Source organism: Pyxicephalus adspersus, chromosome W (genome assembly GCF_032062135.1).
Source record: "Pyxicephalus adspersus chromosome W, UCB_Pads_2.0, whole genome shotgun sequence".
Lineage (NCBI taxonomy): Eukaryota > Metazoa > Chordata > Amphibia > Anura > Pyxicephalidae > Pyxicephalus > Pyxicephalus adspersus.
Window position 1 is genome coordinate 10,972,035 of NC_092870.1, and position 23,231 is coordinate 10,995,265.

At 41.8% G+C, this 23,231-nt stretch overlaps 1 protein-coding gene across 7 annotated transcripts in view; it reads left to right on the top strand.

The window, feature by feature from the left end:
• LOC140342886 (disks large homolog 3-like) overlaps window positions 1-23,231 on the top strand; it is a 185,534-nt gene that overhangs the window by 123,357 nt on the left and 38,946 nt on the right. For all 7 annotated transcript variants that reach the window (XM_072429262.1, XM_072429260.1, XM_072429258.1 and 4 more), the window contains 2 exons: window positions 21,602-21,716; window positions 22,635-22,811. In XM_072429262.1, coding sequence (XP_072285363.1) covers window positions 21,602-21,716; window positions 22,635-22,811 — 292 coding nt within the window. The remainder of the gene's footprint in view (window positions 1-21,601; window positions 21,717-22,634; window positions 22,812-23,231) is intronic.

Sequence of the window (23,231 nt, forward strand, 5' to 3'; positions counted from 1 at the left end):
AGGTGGACATTGAAGCGCCTGAGATAGTGCCTATAGTAATAGATACGCTATTATGGACCCTCTCAGAGCTGTGGGGACAGATCCAAAATACCATTTTGAAACATGGCCTCCGGGTATAGGACAGACCGAAAAGGACAGGTGTACTGCTATCCCCACATACCCTCATGGCAACTCTGACCAACAATCCGGCTTTTAGACCGGGTTTGATAATGCTGTTAATTTTATCTGGTGGCTCTCTAAGGGATTCCACACAATCCGAAGCATGACAACACTGAACAGGGTACGCTTTTGGTCTTTGCTGAGCTACTAATAAATACCGGTTTTGGAAACATTCCGCTACATTCGCAAATTTGCCCCTATATTCCTGAAACCCTTAAGCCTACTAAAACCCCATTGGGAGCCACAGCCTTTCAGCTGATATGTGATCGAGACCCGTTGGACGAGGGCACAGTATCTGTGGTATACCAGACACTGATATCTATCAGGTACACACATCCTTTGCCAAATGCTTCCAGATGGGAATCTGACATAGGCCGTTCATTAGAGGAGACTCAATAGCAGCAAGTTTGGGGTGCGGCAGCCCATGCTTCCACCAATGTGATTTTCAGTCAGGCTAATTATAAACTACATGGTGCTGGCTAGAATCGTTGGGTTTCAACCTAATACGTCGGATCTATGTTTTCATGGCTGCGGCAAAGTTGGCACTATGTTACACATCTGGTAGCAATGCCCAAACACTAAACGATTTTGGACAGGGGTCTGTCAGATGGTATATACTATACTAAACAGGGACATTAAAAAGGATCCATTTGAAGCGCTGCTGCTTTTATACCCCCACAATTGTACCCAATATCATTTCAAATTGCTTACCTATATTTTTACAGCTGCTGAACAAATGTTGAATTGAGCATGGTGGTCAGTCACACCTACGTTGGCGCAGGTGAAAAATAAGATACAGTGGCATTTTGTACAAGAAAATATGGTGGCCAGGGTACATGACAAAATGGAAAATTTCCGGAAGATATGGGATCCATGGATATCATACTATCTACCCAAGGGGTTCGATGTCACCCTTCTTACTCTTTGAAACTGGTTCCTGAGGCTATGACTAATGGCTGGTGACAGAGATCCCCATGTGGTATGTGTCCCCCTGGGCTCCAGTCTTTCTCCCCCATCCTTTATTTCCTTTTACCATTTTTTCCCCAAACCACTTTTGTCTTTTCCTTGGTTGTTTTTATAGTCATGTCCGTGCCTGAAACTAGGCAGACAAATTTTGTCTTCAAGCTGTGTTATCTCAAGCTCTGTGTACATTAAGAAATAGTTTCTGATTGTATGGAGTTCGGACATGACTTGTCTTTTGTGATCCCCCTGTACTGTTATGTATGTTTTGTGTATTTTATTGTCTTCTGTCTTTGTACTGGGTATTTAAAAAATTTGAAAATCAATAAAAATCATTGAAAAAACAAAAAAATGCAGAGACCTGAAGATAGGCGCCAGGTTCTCTCCTCTGGAAATAGGCGTGAACGTCCCAGTTGCATAGGTACTTCTGATGAAGGCGAAATGGGTGGGCTGGAAGTTCCAGAGGCCGCTGGAAGGATGGAGCTAGTCGTAGAGATAAGATCTTGCGTGTTTCTCTTGGAAACAAATATTAATCTGGGTGGCCAGGGAGATTAGGTCATTCAGAGCAGCGGGAATCTCTCGATCAGCCAACTCATCCTTGATGCGATCAGAAAGGCCCTGCCAGATGATATTGTGGAGTGCCTCGTTGTTCCAGGCGAGCTCAGACGCCTGCGAAACTTAACTGCTACCTGGCCCACAGTAAGTGACTCTTGGTGGAGAAGCAGGAGTGGGCTTGCCGCTGAGGAGGCCCAAGCTAGTTCATCAAAAACCGCCAGGAAAGCTTCAATACTACAGGTGACTGGATCCTTCCTTTCCCAGAGCGGAGACGCCCATGCCAAGGCTTCTCCAGAAAGCAGGGAGCTTAGGTACGCCACTTTAGTGGGGAAACTTTGTGGCTTAAGCTCAAAGTGTATATTGCACAGGTTGATGAAGCCACTGCAGGTCTTGGGATCCCCAGAGAATCGTTGTGGGGGTGGCAGGTAAAGCGCAGACACTACTGGTATAGCAGGAAACTGGGTCAGGACTGGAGGTTCAGCAGGTGCACTGGAGGGGGACCGAAGCTGGTCCAGGCAGGTAGTGAGCACATGAAGCTGGCTGGCGAAGTACCTGGGTTTGAGTAGCTTCCTGGGCATCAAGCCTCTGGGTGAGTAGTTGGTTGGGATCTGCAGAGGTCTGGGAGGGTGTATACATGTTTTGTTCAAACTGTCACACTTGGGAACACATGGCCACTAGGGGGCGCTACAACTTGCACAGAAATGGTGTGAGCCCTGAGAAGGGCCCAGGCGTAGAGTCTAAGCAGTAACCAGGTCTTCTTCAGGGCCTCTAGTGGTGAGGATGTTACATGGTAGGTTAGGTTGAAAAAAGACATAAGTTCATCAAGTTCAACCACTAGGGTAATAAACATATCCCAGATATAAAACCCTATAAGACATAGTAGGTCCAGAGAAATGCAAAAAAGAAAAAAAAAAAAACCCTGGTACAATTAGCTTTAACAGGGGAAAAAATTCCTTCCTGATTCCATGAGGCAATCAGATGTTCCCTGGATCAACAGTCACTGTTATCTTTACTTTAAATCCTTAATAACCAGTTATATTCTGTGCTTCTAGAAAAACAACCAGCTTTTTCTTAAAGCAATCTATAGTAGTCGCTGAAACTACTTCCTGAGGGAGCCAATTCCACATTTTCACAGACCTTACAGAGAAGAATCCCTTACTTATCCGGAGATGAAACTTCTTTTCCTCCAGACGCAAAGAGTGCCCTCTTGTTCTTTGTAATGATCTCAAAGTGAATAATTGAGAAGAGAGTTCTCTATATGGACCGTTTATATATTTATACAGGGTGATCATATCCCCCCTTATACGTCTCTTCTCAAGGAAGAATATATTCAGTTCAGCTAATCTCTCCTCATAGCTGAGCTCCTCTATTCCTTTTATTAATTTAGTTGTCCTTCTCAGCACTCTCTCCAACTCCACAATGTCCTTTTTGTAAACTGGTGCCCAAAACTAGACTGCATATTCCAGATGTGGTCTGACCAATGCTTTGTACAGGGGCAGGATTATGTCTCCATCCCTGCAGTCTATTCCTCTTTTAATACAAGAAAGTACTTTACTAGCTTTGGATATTGCAGCTTGGCATTGCATGCTGTTATTAAGTCTATAATCTACCTTTTCCATTTCTGACTCCCCTAAATGTATTCACCCTAGACAGTATGAAGCATGCATGTTGTTAGCCTCCAAGTGCAAAACTTAACATTTATCTATATAAAATGTCATTTGCCACTTGGCTGCCCAATCAAACAGTACATCCAGGTCTGCTTGTAGATTATAGACATCCTGTATGAACTTTCCATTCCATTACAAATTCCATTACATAGTTTGGTGTCGTCTGCAAACACAGAAATTGTACTTTTAATCCCTAACTCTATATCATTTATAAAGTTGTTAAACAGTAAAGGTCCTAACACTGAACCCTGGGGTACACCACTAATACCCTTTGTTTAGGAAGATCATATTTCCCTCTTGAAGGAACAGAGACTCCTTGCTATAGATGTAGTTTTTACAGACATATGTGTGAGAACAATCAAAGGGGGTTATTTATGATTTTTTAAAAAAACATGGTGGTATTTATACAATGTAAGGTAGGAGGGACAGAAGTGATACCTGACTTTTCAGAAATCCTGAGTGAAATCATTTATGACCCTGATATCCTGGGAACCTCTTCACATCACCCCGGGTAACCATTCTTCAATACACTTTGGACACATGAAAGGGACACAAGATACAGGATGTACAGGATGTTCAACCCCCCACAATGCAGATTTCATAATATATATATCTGTTAAGATTTAAATTAAGCAGGCAATGAGACAAGTCTTTGAACATCTGATAGAACAATGGTCAATTGGTCACAAGCCTGAGCCCAAAGATCCCCTGGGGCAATTGTGTAGATGTAATAGTCCTTTTGTTGGTATGAGGCAAAAACCTTGTGTATAATCTATTTTATGATTCCTTCTTATATAAAATCATAAAGTCCACATCACCTTAGACCATTCAGAGTATGAATCATTAGTTACAACTCTTTGGATGAGGTCTTTAAGCCAGTTCTCTATCCATTTACAGACTGACTTTTCTAAACCTATTGACCCTAACTTGCATATTAACCGTCTGTGGGGTACAGTGTCAAATGCTTTAGCAAAGTCCAAGTACACTATATCAACTGCTATTCCACTGTCTACCTGTTTACTTACTTTCTCATAAAAAGAGAATAAATTTGTTTGACAACATCGGTCTTTCTTGAAGCCATGCTGACTATCACTTATAATATTTTCTAGCAGAAACGCCCTATGTGGTTCTTTATCAAACTCTCTAGGACCTTTCCAACTATGGACATTAAACTAAACGGTCTGAAGTTACCTGGTAATGACTTTGCTCCCTTTTTGAAGATAGGAACCACATTGGCCTTACGCCAATCCATCGGTACCATGCCAGTGACTAAAGAGTCTCCAAAATTAGAAATAATGGCTTTGAAATACCTGAGCTCAGCTCTTTGAGGACACGTGGATGTAATCCATCAGGTCCTAGTGCTCTATCAACCTTAATTTTGCCCAACTGTTTCTCAATCATATCAATTTTGAGTCATTGTGACTCATTTAGGGCAGTGACATTGCTATTATGAATGTGGACTTGAGCTCTGCCATTATCCTTTGTGTATACAGAGCTAAAAAAAGTGTTTAGTTAATCTACCTTTTCTTTATTCCCTGTTACCAACCCAGAGACATCCTTTAAGGGGCCTACATGCTCAGATCTGATCTTTTTGCTATTAATATATTTTAAAAAAATTGAGGTTTGCCTTACTTTCCTTTGCAATCTGTCTTTCATTTTGAAGTTTTGCACATCTTATCTCCTTATCTCATATTTTATATTCTTTATAGTTTTCAAAGGATAAAGGTGATCCTTCATTTTTATATTTTGGAATGCCCTTTTCTTGTTCCTTATGGCTTTTTTAACATCAGCTGTGAGTCACACAGGTTTTAATTTTAGCCTCTTAAACGTATTACCCATTGGAATATATTTTTCAGTGTGCTTTTGTAGAACAGACTTGAAACATTCCCATTTCTGTTCTGTGTTCTTTGAGGACAATATTATCTCCCAGTCCAAGTCACAGAGAGCCGCCCTTAATATTGGAAAATTTGCTCTCTTAAAATTAAATGTTTTTATCTTTCCTGTTTTTGCTGCCTGTTTATAGCTAACATTAAATGAAATCATATTATGGTCACTGCTTCCCATATTCTCTTTTATTTGTACATTTGTTATAAGCTCTGCATTGTTAGAAAGAACTAGGTCCAGCAGGGTATCATTTCTAGTTGGGGCTTCTATAATTTGTACCATAAAATTATCTTGTATTAAATTCACAAATTTCCTCCCTTTTCCTGTTCCTGTAGTGCCATTACCCTAGTCAATCACCCTGATTCATCAATGAAATCCGCGTACGCTTGAAGTGCGTACGTACGCGATGGTCAACAAGCTCTATTAGCGCAAGTCAGGCCTGAGTTCTAGTGAACTCGCCTACTGGTTTCCAGCAAAGATGAGCAAAGATCTTGAATACGCCAATGAAGGCGATTAATTTTTGTTGCTTGTAGCCAAGCCCATGATATCAGAAATTATAGGAACAAATAGGCAATCTTTTCAATGTCAAGCAATATGGTCCAAAAAGCCCTCTTTGCTTATTTCTTTTTATAATTTCTCTTTTCTATGTATATGTACACACATCTAAATGCATACATACATGTTTTGCTTTATGTGCACTCATGTCTATACATCCATGAGTGCATATGAAGCAAAACAAGCATTATACACAAAAAAATACAAACTTACCTGCATAAGGACTGTGCAAAAGTGCGGTGCATTTTTCAACTGATAAAACAGTTCATGTGCACATAGCGGGTCTGCCTTGGCGCACAACTATGCGCATCAAACAACTGAGTTTTAACAAGACAATTGTGCTGTTTTTAGCCTTACAAATAATTCAGAGAAAGAAACAGCTTAAAAACAATCACAGTTGTCTTTTTAAACTGTGTGTCCTGGGAGATTGGAAAGATCTCATAACAACAAACCCCCAAAAAACAAACGACAACATTTTACAAACAACTTTATTCAAGAAAGAAACATTTGCTAAAAGGTCACAATAAAATATAAAAACACATAAAAACAAAAAAACACATCACATCACTAAATTTACACTAAATGACAAAAAAATGAAAAAGAACAAACAAAACACATGTAAACCCACACTTCCATGTAAAGCCAAAATAGTTCAAAAATGGTCCAACAAATATTTTGGCCTAGTGTGGAAAGTGTGAAAAACTGGATTAGAAAATATTTATGCAAGACAAACATTGAAAAGTGGTAATAAAGGCAGAATTTTGCAATCAAACAATATGGCCACAAACACAATAACATAGCATTAACATTGACTTCCAAATTGCAAAATGGACATTTAAACATTCCAAGTAAAAAAAAAAAAGAAGCTATTGTGCTAAAGGGTAAGCAAAGTGTCAAATGCAGCAACATAGATTAATTAGGATAACAAAAACAACAGCCCCTCCAAAAAAAAAAAAAGACAAAAGGAAAATGCAAGTTAAACCACACCCTTATATATGCTCAAATTTAAGCGCAGATAGAAAATCACTTACAATTAGCACTTGTGCAGTCTGTCAAAATTGGCTGTTTGTTTTTTTTTTGCAATTGGAGATTTCATAATCATTGATTGATATGATCCTTTAGATTTGTACACGAGTAAACAGATATTCTATTAATTAAAAAAAATAAAATAAAATTGGGGAGGATTTAATGTTTAAAGTATTTTCTATATGTGTGTGTATATACTCCGCAGGGCTGAAGAAAGGTAGTGTAGGTATACGTCTGAAACGAACAGACTCTGCCACGTAATCCACCACCGCTCTCTGTTGTTCAGCCAGCCGCTGCAGCATGTAAAAGGTAGAATTCCAACGTGTGGCCACATCACAAATTAACCGGTGCACTGGCAGGTTCAGATTTCGCTGTAACTCCACTAATATGGCACTGGCTGTGTACAACCGGCGGAAATGCGCTGACATTTTTCTGGCCCTCAGCAACAGCGGCTGGAAGCCTGGGTAATTCCCAAGGAAGCGCTGTACTATAAGGTTCATGACGTGAGCCAGGCAAAGTACGTGTGTGAGTTTCCCACAATGCAGGGCTGCCAGCAGATTGGCCCTGTTGTCACACATGACCTTGCCTGGCTGAAGTCTGTTGGGAGTTAGCCATTTGTCCTCCTGCTCCCGCAAGGCACTGAATGGCTGCACCCGTGTGACTGAGGGAACCCAGGCTTCGCAACCTCAGGACTGCGTGGCAACGTCGGAATTGTGCACCGAAATAGCAAACTGCAGGTTGGTGCTGGCGGTAAACAGATGCTGCCGAATGGGAGGTGCTGGTGCTGGTTCTCCACGACAAAGTGTCCCTGGAGGAAGAGGTTGAGGCACAAGATTCAAAGGAGGAGGTGGAAGTGGAGGTTGAGGAGGAAATTGCATGTCGATGTGCTCTGGATTAGGATCGGTCGTCGTTCATCGTCCGTGGATCCGCCAGGACGGTCGTTCGGACGATGGACGACACCGACTGTACACACGCCAGATTTTCGCCCGATATCTGGCCGATGCCGATTATCGGGCGATAAAAATCTGACGTGTGTACGCAGCTTTAGGGCTTACATGTCGATACAAACTAAACTCTTTGTTAAGGTTTCGGGAGGCAGGAGCATTGCCCAATGTCTCTTTCAACACCTTGATTGCCTGTGTATGCTCTGGTCTCCAATCCCAATTGTCTTGTTTTAGTAGATTGTATAGGCATTCATATATTGCTGCATAATGGGAAAGAATCTCTCTACAGAATCCTGCCATGCCCAAAAACTGCCTCAAACTTCACTCATCAGTTGGCAATGGCATTTTACTGATCAACTGCACTCTTTGCTCATTAATCAGTTTACCTGACTGTCCTACAGTCACAACCAAAAAAAATGAACTAGATCCTGTCCTAGCTAGATCTTTTGAGGGTTGTTTTTTAAACCAGCAACTCTCAGCAGCTGCAGCATTTCTCTGACATCTTTTACATGTTCTTCTAAAGAAGGGGATCTAATCAACATTTCGTTTACATAAGAGATGACTCTATCAGGTTTTTTTTTAACTTTATTTTTATTAGCATAGTAGTAAAGGTACAAACAGCACAAATCAAGAAAGTACATCTGGTTACAGTAAATAACATCAATAAAAGGAGATACCAATGCAGTCAATGTAACTGAAAAACAAGACTACCTCTTTCCTTATTTTCTTTTTTATATTTTGTGTACTGTATACATAACTTCTTAAAACAACAATCAAAAACCAGGGAGAAGAGAGGGGAAAACAATAATTAAACAGGGAAACCTAATGCAGCGCAGCTATAACAATAATGGACTTATGGCGGAATAATTGTACTTAGGTATATATTGGTTGTAGACTCCTCCTTCACAATCACTAGTACATCCACTGCTTACTTGGATACACCCGAGACCGTCATATCATACAATACAGTGTGGCGAAAGAGTTCAGATATTTCGCTCAATTAGTCTGGAGACAAAGTATGTTGTAGATACGGCATCCATGTATCAAAAAATATCAAAAAGTATCAAGGTGCTGGGTAGCCTCTGTCTTGTCTATGATCAATAAAGATTGAAGGTAAGTTAAGAGCTGCAAAATTGTTGGAGCGTGGGTGTGTGGTTCTAGCCAATTTTTTTTTAAATGCCCTTCTTGGCAACCAGAAAACATAAATGTTCAAGTTTGGACACTGAAATCTGAGCACAGAGACCTTGTGTTTTGCATGGATGTTGACAACATATGAAAAAGAGCCGTATGAGAAGTTAAAGGATAAGTGTGGCCCGTCAATTTTTCTATAAGCATAAAGACAGACCTCCAAAATGATGAATTTTAGGGCATTCCCACAACACATGTTCCAAAGAAGCCATGGAGAGGGCACACTTTGGGCAAGCTACCAAATGACCTTGAATGGATGAGGATTTAATCCTCAGATCAAAGGCATAAAAAGCCCTATGTATGATCCTATATTGCAATTCTCTCCATACGTCGCTGACTATAACTTTCCTGATAAGGGACCAGCTAGTTTCCAGTAAATTGAAAGTATCTGGATATGATATCTCCAGGAATGTGGCCCAGCGGCGCACAAAGATGACTTGGAACCAATATCGGAAGTGCCATCCATCATCAAAGGATATATGTCAGAAATAGAGTGCCTAAAATACTTGATAATGAAGGCGTCAACGTCACATTAGAGATGGCTTCCAAAGGAAGTACGTTCATTTGTAACTAGTAAAAAAAATGATGAGAGGGAAGGGCATACTTGGCCCTTAGTATGTCAAAGGACACCAATTTGTTGCGCTCATCTAGTACATGGGCTAGGGAAATTACACCACGTTTCTCCCAGAAATAATATGCTTTATATTTAACCCTGGAAGAAGCTTGGGGTGGTATGCAAGGGAGTGGCTGTGGTGAACTGAACCTGACACTTATTTAACTTTTTGATTTCATGCCATGCAATCAAGATATCAAGCAAGAGTAAATTAGAACGTAGATTGTGAGGAATCGTGCCATGCCACCAGTCTTTCACATGACGCATGAGGCACGCCAAATTGTACTTTCGTATGTTAGGAAAGTTCAAACCTAGCTGTTGTTTTGGTTGTGATAACTTAGGTCTGGCTATGCGTGGAGTCTTGCCTTTTTGCCTTGCCATCCCATGCTGTACTACACTTGCTTAAGAATTTACCACTCAACACATAACAGCACAAAGGTTGTCTTGTTATGAAGTTATCCTATCATCCTCTGCAGGATTAAGTGTAAAATATGCTCCTGCTACTAGCGGTCCTGTCGCTGTGCTCAATGCCCTCTTAGGTCTTAAAGGGCCGGAGTATGAAGTGCCAGAGTCACACTCATGTATCACTGAAATTCACCTCCCCAATCAAATAACTATTGTCAAATGTCAAGCACACACTTCTTCCAATTCCTTCTAAGGAAGGCACTTAGTAGTTAGTCAATAACAAGAAACTTAATTAACAACTTCGCTGAGCAAGATGTTTAAGGTAAAAGCCTCAAGGTAAGGATGGCGCTAATATTGACTTACTGATAAGGAGGATATAACTAGTTATAGACACAACCTAATTATTTGCAAAATATAGCAAAAAACACAAAAACAACTTAACTTAACAAGACTCAGCAAAATTACATTCCTTACATTTCCGTTCCTTTTATCCTTAAACAAAGGATAACTACTTGACTTCATACCTTTGTTCCTTTACATGCACAGTTCCTTTACTTTGTTCCTTTGAACCGGAGGTCCAAAGAGCGGATCCAAGGATTTGTGCTTGTGCAGAGCTTTAACCAACGCTACGTCTCTGGGCTTGAATGGGTGCGTCGGTTGATCTGTAGGGAGAGGAAAAGAGAGAGAGATATCTCCGTAGTTGCTGTTCAATTTTTCAATAGGTTTAGCTATATATTGGTCTTGGATTTGTTGGAGATCCCCGGGTAAAAAAATTTAAGGGTCTTTAGCCCAGGGGGTGGGAAAAGGTCCTCCCATTAAAATTTCAAAAGGTGACAGCTTTTTAACTGGGTTGGGTGTTTCTTATTTCTGCTAGTACGGCTGGTAGGTATTGGTCCCACTTATAGAATGTCCCTCCAGTTGCTTTCCTAAGTTTGTCTTTCAGTGTCCTATTTGTCCTTTCTACTACTCCAGCACTCTGGGGTGATATGGGATGTGGAACTTCCATTCTATGTTCATCATTTTTTAAATCTCCTGCGGAACTTTAGAAGTGAATGGAGTGCCATTGTCTGAGCTTATTTTCACTGGGCAACCAAATCTGGGAATGATCTCCTTGTATAATATCTTAGCTACTGTCCTTGCATTTTCTTTCCTGACTACAAAAGCTTCTACCCACATGCTGAATCTATCTGTTCACTAACATTATCTGACATCCATTGGAAGCCTTTGGCATGTGTGTAAAATCAATTTGTAACTCTTGTAATGGACCCTGTGGAGGTACCAAATGTTCATGCTGTCCTGCTTTCTTCCCTTGCACATTATTTCTGGCACATGTTAGACAGCGGGAAAGTATGGCTCGTGTGTGTTTCCTTGAATTTAGGGCACAAAAGCACTTGTTTATTTCTTGTGTTGTGGTTTTAATGCTCTTGTGTCCTTTACCATGAATTTGAAAAACAATGAAGGGTACTGCCCTACTATCCCTCCTTTTGACCAGATTCCAAAGGAATCTAAGGTCAATTCTTCTTGTTCCCAAAAGTCAATATCCTGTGAGGTGGCAAAGGACTGTAATTGTGTTAGAAGTGTGTTGGTTTCAGTGGAAGCTGGGATGGCAAGCAGAAGTGTATCAGGGGGGCTAGTGGCGGGTGTGGTAGACTGAGCAGTGGCTTTGGCATGAAAATCTGCTAGTCTGTTACCCCTGGCATCGAAGGAATTGGAAGAAGTGTGTGCTTGACATTTGACAATGGCTATTTGATTGGGGAGGTGAATTTCAGTGATACATGAGTGTGACTCCGGTACTTCATCCTCCGGCCCTTTAGGACCCAAGAGGGCATTGAGCACAGCGACAGGACCGCTAGTAGCAGGAGCATATTTTACACTTAATCCTACAGTGGATGTTAGGATAACTTCATAACCAGACAACCTTTGTGCTGTTATGTGTTGAGTGGTTAAATTCTTGCAAGTGTAGTACAGCATGGGATGTGTAAAGTAACGTCTCGTGACCCAAAGTTAGAAGTGAGACACTTTCTACAGCCATTGCACACGCTGCCAGCACACGCAGACAGGCTGGCATGCCTTGCACAGTAACAGGCAGTGTCTTAGAGACATATGCCACAGGCCTCAATTTACCTCCATGCATCTGAGCAAGCACAGCAGCCATGGTTTTACAATTCTCTTGCATACAATACAAATGGTACATTGAAATTCGACATTCCCAATGCAGGGGCAGAGGTCAGGGATTCTTTTAACATCAAATATGCTTTAGTCATTTCATCAGACCATTGAATGTTATTGTCGGGAACCAGAAAATCTAATAAGGGCAGTTGCAAGGTTAAATTGACATTAATCCCTCCCTTTGGGTCAATAACCAGTGACATTCCCAGAGATCCCATCAGGTCTCTTCCTAACAGGTTAACTGGACAACTAGGTAATACCTTGAATGAGTGATGTGTAATGTATTCTCCATGTACAGTACATATGGGAATATGAGGTGCGCGTCTTGTAGTGGTGATGTAGGGGTTTATTCCCACAGAAGGCCCACCAGGTGTAGATGGACACTCCTGTGTCTACTAAGAAGTCTGTCAGGAACTGTCCTACTTTTAATGTGATTGTTGGGTTTTCATCAGCCTGGTCAGAGATCTGTAACATAGTGGTGGTGGAGTCCCTGTACATGGGGCTTGGATGACTTAGGCAACTCAAAACATCCTGCAGCATCCTTTGTCAATAACTGGGCAAAAATGTTTGGGGCATCTAAAGTGCTCCAGTTGTCAATATTCATTTTGGCAGTGCGCCCATCAGGAATCATTCCATTATTCAGTGACTGAATAAATACTATACTAAGATCTCCTCCTAGTCCTAAACCTTCTTCTTCCTTCCACACTTTCCTAAACCTTGTAGCATAACTACAATCACTTACAGTTTCTCCTGGCTTTTGCTTGCATGCTAATGCAGTGGCCATGGATTTCCTATCTCCGTGTAATCTTACAAACTCAGTGTGTAACTCTTCCCATAACGTTTTATAGTGTGCTTCAGTTATAAGGGGATAATTATTTACATTTGTTTGTGCAGGAGTTGGGATGGCTAGGGTTGGTATGTTGCTCGATTGGAAAGGCACATCCCCAATATACAACCTATTATGAAATTTAGAGAAAGATCCCTCAAGTGGGAATGGATCGGGACATTTTAGGTTCTCTGTTCCATTTTTCAGGTGTGATGTAAAGGGGTCATTGTAATTATCTCCGGCTCTATGGTTAACAAAAAACAACAGGAGTTTCCCTGGGAACATTATAGGGGGCATCCCTGTTGTCGGGTTTTTGGTGCACTTTTATATGTTTCTTTACATGTTTCTTATAGGGATCCTTAGGTTCCTCTGGGTTATTCCCCTTACCTTGTATAAATTACAGTATAAATATCAGATGGTTGTACACAGTTATTGTTAGTTCAGTTGGTAGCTGCAACCACAGCAGTGAGGATTGCCCCAACCTCACCTTGGCAACCAGATTCGTAAACAAACTTATCTTATATACAATATTTCTTATACTTCTATATCATGCAACAAAATTCTTATACTCTATAAATTAAAACAGAGGCCACGAGTGTGCACAAATTTAATAAAAGATTTCCAAAATCTTCCTAAGGACCCAGTCCTTCTATGAGGGAGTCTACACTGCCACAGTGCTTAGGTTCGTAAGAAATCTACAGGGACCCAGGGGAGGGCAGAGGTAGAAAAGAAAATTTCCATCTACCCGATCCTGGTCTTTTTAAGGTAGGTAAATTTCCCACTTCTGACGCCAAACTGTTAAGGTGATTTCTGCTGATCCCAGATCAGTTTCCCTCTCTCTCTTTTTTTTTTTCTCACCTAATTATCACATTGCAGTTTATATAGTTGAACAACAGGGTGGAAGGCACTTAGTAGTTAGTCAATAACAAGAAACAACTTCGCTGAGCAAGATGTTTCAAGGTAAGAAGCTTCAAGGTAAGGATGGAGCAAATATTGCCTTACTGATAAGGAGGATATAACTAGTTATAGACACAACTCAATTATTTGCAAAATAAAGCAAAAAACACAAAAACAACTTAACTTCAAGACTCAGCAAAATTACATTCCTTACAGGTACATTGCGGGATATTTGCAAGTAGGTGATATGATTTTTAGCCAGTTTGAGACCCAGCGTTTTAATTACTGCCAGAACATCCTAAGGTGGGGATGCCTGGGGACAGAGTAATTCACTTTTGTTATAACTAATTCAGAATCCTGAGAAGGTACCAAAATGTTTAATATGTCTAACTATGTTTGGTAAGTCTCTTGTTGGATTATTTAGAAACAGCATAATATCATCAGTAAACATTGCCAACTTAATGTGCTTCCTATGTACACCGACCCCCTTGAATAATTTACAATCTTGGAAGGACCTAGCCAAATTAAAGTGAAGCGGGGATAGTGGACACCCCTGGCATGTACTTATACCCAATGGGAACATATAGGACAAAACTCCCGCAACATGAATTTGAGCCATGGGGCAAAAGTATATGGAGCCCAAAATAATGGTTATATGGCCCCGTAAACCAAATTTATTTAACACTAGATGGAGACATTTCCACTCTATGCTGTCAAACGCCAAGGAGCCCGACAGAATAGCTTGTTTAAACACAAACAATAGTTTCCTAATTATATAAGTTGTTGATTTACCTAGTACAAAACCTGTAAAGCCTGAGCAGGACTGACCAATCTCGGGAGGAGCCACACCAGACCATCTGCCAATATTTTCAACATGACTTTAACATCCTGATTGGGAAGAAATATTGGACGGTAAGAACCCGGGGCAAGGGGATCTTTCTGCTTTTTAGGCAATACTTTAATTTAAGCCAGAAGACCAGATTGTAAGTATGAAGCGGAAGTAAACATATAATTGTACAGTGCAGTTAAAGGGGACGATAAATCATCTACATTAATTTAAAAAATTCAGATGGCTATTCATCTGGTCCCTGGGACTTTGCATTGGCGGATCGTTTAATAGCTGACGTCACCTCCTCCAAAGTTATATCAGATTTTAATAGACACAATTCTTCCTCCGAGCGTTGAAAGAGGAACAATTGATCTATAAACAATTGGCCTTTAGACAGATCACTGCCCTGCATACTGTAGTGGCATTCATAGAAGGATGCAAAGACAAATGCTATGTCTCCAGGTGCCCGTAGCATATTACCACGGGAGTCCTTGATCGCTGTTATACATGGTGGTGCTCGAAAACCCTTTGCAAGGTTAGCCAACAGTCTGCCTGACTTATTGCCATAACGGAAAAATTTAGCTGAACAAAACAACTTAATCATTGTATTGGCTGATCCAGAAATCACAAGTTCCTTTTGCCTGCAACCAAGAGTCTCGATCCTGAGAAGAAAAAGAACCTTTGTACACCTCATAGGCTCGTCGTGCCTGTTCACAGGCATCCATATAATTGCGCATAGTCTTCTTTTTTAAAGTAGTAACTTGCTTTTGCTGTGTCCCAGTATAATTGTAGATTTGATTTATGTTTTGCATTGTGGAATTCAAGATCCCGCCACCAGCACTTTAAATATTTTTAGAAAGATTCTTTGGCCGGAAAAACATCACCGTACATCACCGTACACACGAACGATGTTCAACGATCGTCGTCCAATCCGATCCGCCGGTCCGGTCGTTCGTTTCCAACGACTTTCCTCGTTCGTCTGCGTCGTTGGTTACTTTTTTACGAACGATTTTTTGCCCAATCGATCGTTCGTCGTTCGTTTTGAACGATAAAAATTGGAAGTGTGTACGCACCTTTAGAGAGTTAGCCAAGAATTGAAGCGTCCATCTCCCCTCTGAAGGGTCACAGGACTTGGTCAGAATTGTGTATTGCAATCGCTTGTTGAGTAAAATTAACCCTCCCACTCGGCGACCAGGTGCAGAGGCCTCTCAGACCTCTCCCACCCACTGTTTACACATGAGATGGTGAAATGAGGAAGAGAGATGCGTCTCCTGTAATATAGCAATATCCGCTTGTATTTTTTTAGATGTCTCAGCAATTTGTTTCTTTAACATTCCAGGTTACTATTTTCATTTAAGGAGGTAAGGAATCAAACCAGATTGTACTGACCAGGGAGTATGTTCCACCCGGCCATCCCAGCCGGGAAGCCCTGTGGACTGGAAACATCCGCCATCAAGTAGTGGAATTTTAATATGGTAAGTATATTCCAAAAGCTGCAGCATAACATCTTGGATAACAGGGAAGGTAAAGATGAAAAATAGAACAAATACCATAAAAACAAAAGTCTCATGTAGTAATACAGGTTATGGACTTCCTTTTTCCCTAATGTGTAGTACTTCCATAACTAATGTGATCATGTGTAGGAACCAAATTATTTCTCCTTTTGTTTGTATAAATACATTGTGGAGGAAAAACAGGCAATTTCAATGCAGTAAGATCCATCGCAATCCTCCTTGTGGACGTTTCAAGTAATGGGCATTATAAAGGTAACTGTATGTCCTCTATCAACATTGATCCAGCATTTGCTTGAAAGCATGTTACTAAAAAGTGTGCTAATATGAATAAACACCCCTACTCTATGATTTGGGTGACGAGGAGGGTGAAGATTGATCCGATCTGGGGTGGGGCGATTTCCCCAATTCTGTGTTAGAAAGGGCTTCCTCCAGAGCATTACCAAAGCAGGCAGCTTGAAGTGGATCCTTGAATATTTGCGCCTCTCGATCCAATAACATTTTTAACACTGCTGGGTACATGAGGGCAAATTTATTACCCTGCCTGAGCAGTTCCCCATATCAATCACCTTTTCATACAATAGATTATATTGCTCTCCCACCTGTTGTTGTTCAGTGCGAGTTGTCAGCAATTCATCCTCAAGATCACTTATACGGTGTTGCTATTCATGCAGCTCTTCCCCATGCTTTGTTACTATATCTGTAATGGGCTGCAAGTGCTGTGTCAGCGTTTCCTAAATATTGTGTAACAAGTTAGGTTGGAGGTGCTAAGACATTTCATGCGCTAGCTTCTTAAAATCTAGTGGTGTACAGTCATGTGCATGATGATAAGCCTTACCTGGGCTTGATTATGTGCTCCAGAGGCCCATTTGCCATCTTGGATATTGCGACCTTCTGTGCAAAATCTTGTTTTACTTATAAATGCGTCAGCCGGAGGTGTCAATTCTGATATGCTGCAGGTGCTGAATAACTAAATCCACGTGTCAAAATAAGATTTCCTGCTTAATTCTGTTCTGGAGATGACTCCAAATTTTGTATTTACCATTTTATTTGCCCTCATATTTACAATGAAAAATAATGATTTTTCCATATTAGACTGGGTCTACATAAACAGTTTTAAAAACGCATATAAAAGTTCCTACCACTTTTATATACATTTTTATGCACTTTTACAAGCGTTTTAAAGCTTAACTTTAAAACGCTAAAAAACTTTTTTAAACGCCATTTTACATAAGCGTTTATAAAAGTTTTACTTTTAACCCTTTTCAGGGAATAAGTACAGGGGTACATAAAACCCTACTCATTCCTCGAAAGGGTTAAAATATGTTTAAAAAATAGGACAAGGCTTTAATGTTAAATTATTTTATTAAATGTGTGTGTGTTTGTGTAACTAAACTTTTTTTTTTTTTTTTTTTACAGGTTATCCCAATGACAGGATGATTCCCATGGCTGCAATCATTACATGAGCACAGTCATGGGACTCCTCCTGACAGTGAGGGATCGCAGGGCACTAGGGGTTAAATGAGGACAAGGCTCTCCATTCACCCCTAGTGCTCTGTGATTGGCTGAGGTTTTACGTTTCTCAGCCATTCAGCACTAGACATGAATAGGGAGACTTGTGCCCATTCATCTCTAGTGCTCTGTGATTGGCTGAGAAATAGGATACCCTGATGACAGCTCAGGCATCATCAGGATTTCCCTTTCCTCAGCCAATCAGGGAGCAGAGCAATCAGCGGAGCTCTGCTATGCTGACCGCTCCGCTCCTCTGATTACTCCCCCAGCCCTAGAGGAGCTGTAGTATGTGCTACAGATACAGAACACGTCACGTTTTTATTTGTTTTCCCGCGTTTTAATTTTTTAAACGTTGAAAGCAACATTTAAGATGAAGCTCATAAACGTGCCTGAAGGAAACGTCCTGGTGTAGATTAGCTCATTGGAATGCATGGGGACTTCAAACATGGGCTTTAAAAGCTTCAGGTTAAACGCTGGGGAAACAGTCCATGTAGACTAAGCCTTAAGGAAATAAAGAATACAAAAATAAATAAAATAAAAAGAGCTTGTAAAAACAAAAACACATTTACAAAACACAACAGTAATTTCAGCAACAAAAGTTTCAAAGATTACATATTCATCATGTGGCATGGTTAGGTGAAATTCAGTATGTTGACAATACTACTCTACTGCACTGCCTTTATCAGGTTACATGGACCAGGTCACTGATCACTACGGGACTACCAGAGGGCCACTTAGAATATTTCAACTTTTCACTTAAAACCCCATGCATAGAAACACACTCCTCCCAGGTGATCTTCTGTACCCCTAGATTACACCCCCCACTAGGTGCCCTCCTGTAACCCTAGATCGCACCCTCCCACCAGGTGGCCTCCTGTACCCCTAGATTGCATCACCCCACCAGGCACTCTTCTGTATCCCTGGATAGCAACAACCCTCCTCACCAGGTATTCTCCTGTACCCCTGAATCACCCCACCACGAGGTGCCCTCCTTAACCCTAAGCTTGCATGCCCAAATGCATTCCTGTATCTCTTAGATTGCACCCCACCAGGTGCTCTCCTTTTACCCCCAGTTCGCACTCCCCCCCCAGGTGCCCTTCTGTAACCCTAGATTGCATCACCCTACCAGGTGCTCTTCTGTACCCCTAGATCGCACCTCCCCCACTAGGAGCTCCTTTTTGTACCACTAGATCACACCAACCCCACCAGGTGCTCTCCTTTACCCCTACATTGCACTCCCTATCAGGTGCCCTCCTGTACCCACGGATCACACCCCAGCACCAGGTTCCCTCCTGTACCCCTAAATCGCAACCGCCCCCCCTCCAGGTGCTCTCCTGTACCTAGATTGCATCACCCCCCTAGGTGCTCTTCTGCACCCCAAGATGGGAACATCCCCCCTTACCAGGTGTTGTTCTGTACCCCTGGATCACCCCGCCACACCAAGTGCCCTCCTTAACCCTAAGCTTGCACCCTTATACGCTTTCCTGTATCACTTAGATCTCACCCCCACCCCAGAAATGGCCTAGTGGCCATAAAACTTTGCCAACCCCTGCCCTAGGCAATTAAGAATGAATGGGAGCACAAAGCCTCCAGGGATACCTACGTCATGCATCCCAGGAGGTTCTTGGTCATAAAGGAAAGAAATTGCTGATCCCACATGCGGAGTGCTCACTGAGATCAGCAAGTTTTGTTCCCAAACTACATCACCTGATCTCAAACCTGGGTGGGGTGACAGAAGAACAGAGAGAAGAGCCAAAGACAGATCCAGAGACAAGACCTGAAGACGGATGCGGGGATGATGCGGGAATGATCCGGGACCTGCGGGATTGAAGGTGTATTTTTTTTGTTTTGGGTTTACTTTCTCTTTAACCCTGAGCTTGCACCCTCATATGCTCTCCTGTATCACTTAGATCGCAACCAAACACCCCCCCCCCCCCCCGGAACTCTTTTTGTTACCCCTACATCCTACCCATGGCGCTCTGCCAAGTACACAATCTTTTAGGAGCAAAATGAATCTTTAGGTACAAAACAAGCCTGGTTTGGAGAGATCAACCAGGAGATCTTTCCAAGCAACCAGAAACACAAAGCTGAACATGGAAAATCCCCAGGATTCTCTGTACGTGTTGCGTCACTTCGTAGCTCCACCTCTTCCGAAAACCGCGCCCCTCCTTCAAACGTTTCCATCAAAGTATCTATCTCACTTAGTATGTACTCTGGCTGCTGCAGGTAAGGAAACGAACGGCGGGAGAACACGGGAGGTGTAAGCGGAGCCTTAAATGTGAGGGATAGAGCCTGGACATATGTGTAAATAATACCGGGCGTGTCTTGTCCCTGGCTCTTTATTATTGGGGGTGAGGTAGAAGTCACCATCTAGGTGGACGTGAGAAAAACACGTGTGTGTCTGGGGGTGCAGTAACGTCTGGGATAAGAAAGTTGTACGTGGGATGGAGGGGATGTCTTGAGGTTATAGAGGCTCAGTGAGGGATAGTGGGTAGAGTGGGCTCTGTGAGAGCCTAATGGTAAACTAGGGATGGGTCTGTGGTGGTATGGAGATTGGATTAGCAGTCTTTGGTGGTACATTGGTGGGTGGTGTGGTGTACGGGAATGGTTGACTGTATGGTGAAGGGTTATGGCTGGTTATAGGGTATCTGGGTACAGTGGGTGATGGGAAGGTCTGTTGGGGGTGGGTTACAGTGGACAACAGGAAGACTGTAGGCTTATGGCTGGTGGCAGGGAGGTCAGTCTGGGAATGGTGGGTGATGTAATTTTTTCTATTGGCACAGCCAGTGGTAGGGAGGGGAGTTTTGTAGGGGTATGGTTGGTGACTAGGGTTTTTTATGGGAGTCAATGGGTAGATGATAGGGAGGTTTATTGGTGGCCTAAAGAATGACAGGAGGGCTGTAGGGGGTATGGCTGGTGATAAGGATGCTCATATAGATGTGGGGGAGACAGAAATGTCTGTTGGGTGATTCAATGTGCGCCAGGAATTATGTGTGGGTGGTTCAATGGACGGCAGGTGACAGAAGGGGACTGATGGTGGCACAACAAATGACAGGTGGGCCAAAGTCTGGTGGCTGGTGTCCATGTCTTCTGTATGGGTAAAGTAGGTGACGGGGGAGTCTGTGTGTGTGAAGGGTGTGTTGGGTATGATGGGTAAAGAGCTCTGTATTTCTCTAGGGGTACTGTGAGTTACAATGAGGGATGGGTTTGTAGGGGCATGAAGAGTGAAAAGGGGTTCTGTAAGGGTACAGTAAGAGACATGGAGGTCTGTAGGGCTTCAGTGGGTGATGAGGTTATCTGGTACTGACTCCCACAGACTTACCTGTGTCCTATCCAGCACCTCCTTCTCCTAATTGAATGTTGCCCATATATGAGTAAAGCTTTTTATATAGCTCCAACATATTGCACAGTGCTGTACATTAAATAGGGGTTGCAAATGACAGACCAATGCAAACAATGAAACACAAGGTGGAGACCACCCATTACTGAGTTCTCCATTATTGATCTATGAAGCTATCATGTCCCTGATAATGGTAGATTGTGAACTTTGTCTGGTAATAGGGTGATGATCCCTATCAGGTCCTTGTCACCAGTAAATGCCATTTATTATAAAAAGTGTTTGTATTGTGCAATTTGGAATTTTAAGGAGTGGCAGTTTTTCTGAGCTTAAGATGTTTGCTCTGTAGAAAGACCCAGACTTCCCATGTGTATTGGGGCATTTCCTGTTATTTCTGTATCCTGTGCTTCATGGTGGAGTTGTTTGTAAATTCCAGGTGTGCTTATCCGTTACACTCACCGGTCAGTTACAGATATAAAATCCGTGGATGTTGTACAAGGTAAGGCTTAAAAAGATCAATATGACTTACTGTACATAATCTCTTTCCTTTTATCTTCACCATAGAGTACAGCCGGTTTGAGTCCAAAATCCATGATTTGAGAGAGCAAATGATGAACAGCAGTATGAGCTCAGAATCTGGGTCTTTGCGTACCAGTGAGAAAAGGTCACTCTATGTCAGGTGCGTTCAATCATTGCAGCTTTTTATAATTTCAGATAAATTAAACTGCAAAAATTGCAGTGTAATTCCACCTGTACTGTTTAAAGCTATTCCTTAAAAAAAAAACTCCACTCTAGTATTGCCTGTGGTCCTCTTGGTAGAGGCAGAAGCAAAGACAGGGATATTCTTGCACTGCAGAACCTCAGGTACAGCTTTCTCTCCAGCAAAGAGGCACATTACAGCCATCACAAAATGTGGCAAGACAGCAAGTTCCTTAAATTGCTTGACACTACAGATAAACTATGAGGATAGAGAACAGGAGTGCCTAGGGACAAGAAGTGACCTTATGTACAGCCTTGATGGTACTCAAGAAACACTGTAGAGATTAGTATGGTAAGAGAATCCATATTTGTCTTCTCAATGAAAAAGTGGGCATTCCTGTCACCTAAGACTGGGATAGCATCACATTTTTGTATTCTCCTTCCCCCTGCTATACAAGTCTGTGTAAGGAAAGAGGGGTATGAGAGGTGTGGCTGCTTCTCAGCTTTGCCAGCACAGAGCACTGCACTGGGAGGCTAGGAAAGGGCATTTTAACTGAGAGAAAATGTATTTTAAAGCGTTTCAAATTAAAAATTGCCTTTAAATCATGGCACTAGAAAAAGACTTTAACTGGGCTTGTAATACATGACTAGAATGGCTCTCACCATGTCTAAGCCTAACTAGATTCAGGTATCAAATTACCTTAAAAAGACATCCGTTTAAAACTGTGTTTACATTTGTTTAAACCTTCATTTTTCTAATACAGTTCATGTTTTTCATTTATCTGTGTTTATATAACAGCCTTGTGCTGGTAAGCGAGAATTGTGATTGTAAAATATCGAGCTGGTTGTACGAGTTTTCCTGTGTCTGGATTTGGGAAATCATTCTTTCTCTCTACAGGGCACTGTTTGACTACGACCGCTCTCGGGACAGCTGCTTACCAAGCCAGGGCCTGAGCTTTTCTTATGGGGACATCCTGCATGTTATCAATGCCTCTGATGATGAATGGTGGCAGGCCAAGCTGGTCACTCCACATGGGGAGAATGAGCAGATTGGTGTCATCCCCAGTAAAAAGAGGTAAGTGGATTGTGTAATGGACTGTTTCAGTTACGCATTCTCACATACATGTGTGTTTGTTCCCCTTTGTATTTGATCCCCTGCTGATTTTGTACGTTTGCCCTCTGACAAAGAAATGACCAGTCTATAATTGTAATGGTAGGTGATTGTATGTGTAAGAGATAGAATAACAACAAAATAACCCTCAAAAACCCAGTGCTCAAAAGTCAGAGCTTGATGTGCATTGTAATGAGTTAATAAGTATTTGATCCCCTATCAACTAGTCTGGAGATTGGCTAGGCAACTCCAGGACCTTCATGTGTTTCTTCTTAAGCCACTCCTTTGTTGCCTTGACCGTGTGTGGGTCATTGTCATGCTGGAATACCCATCCACGACTGATTTTCAATGGCCTGGCTGAGGGAAGGAGGTGCTCACCCAAGA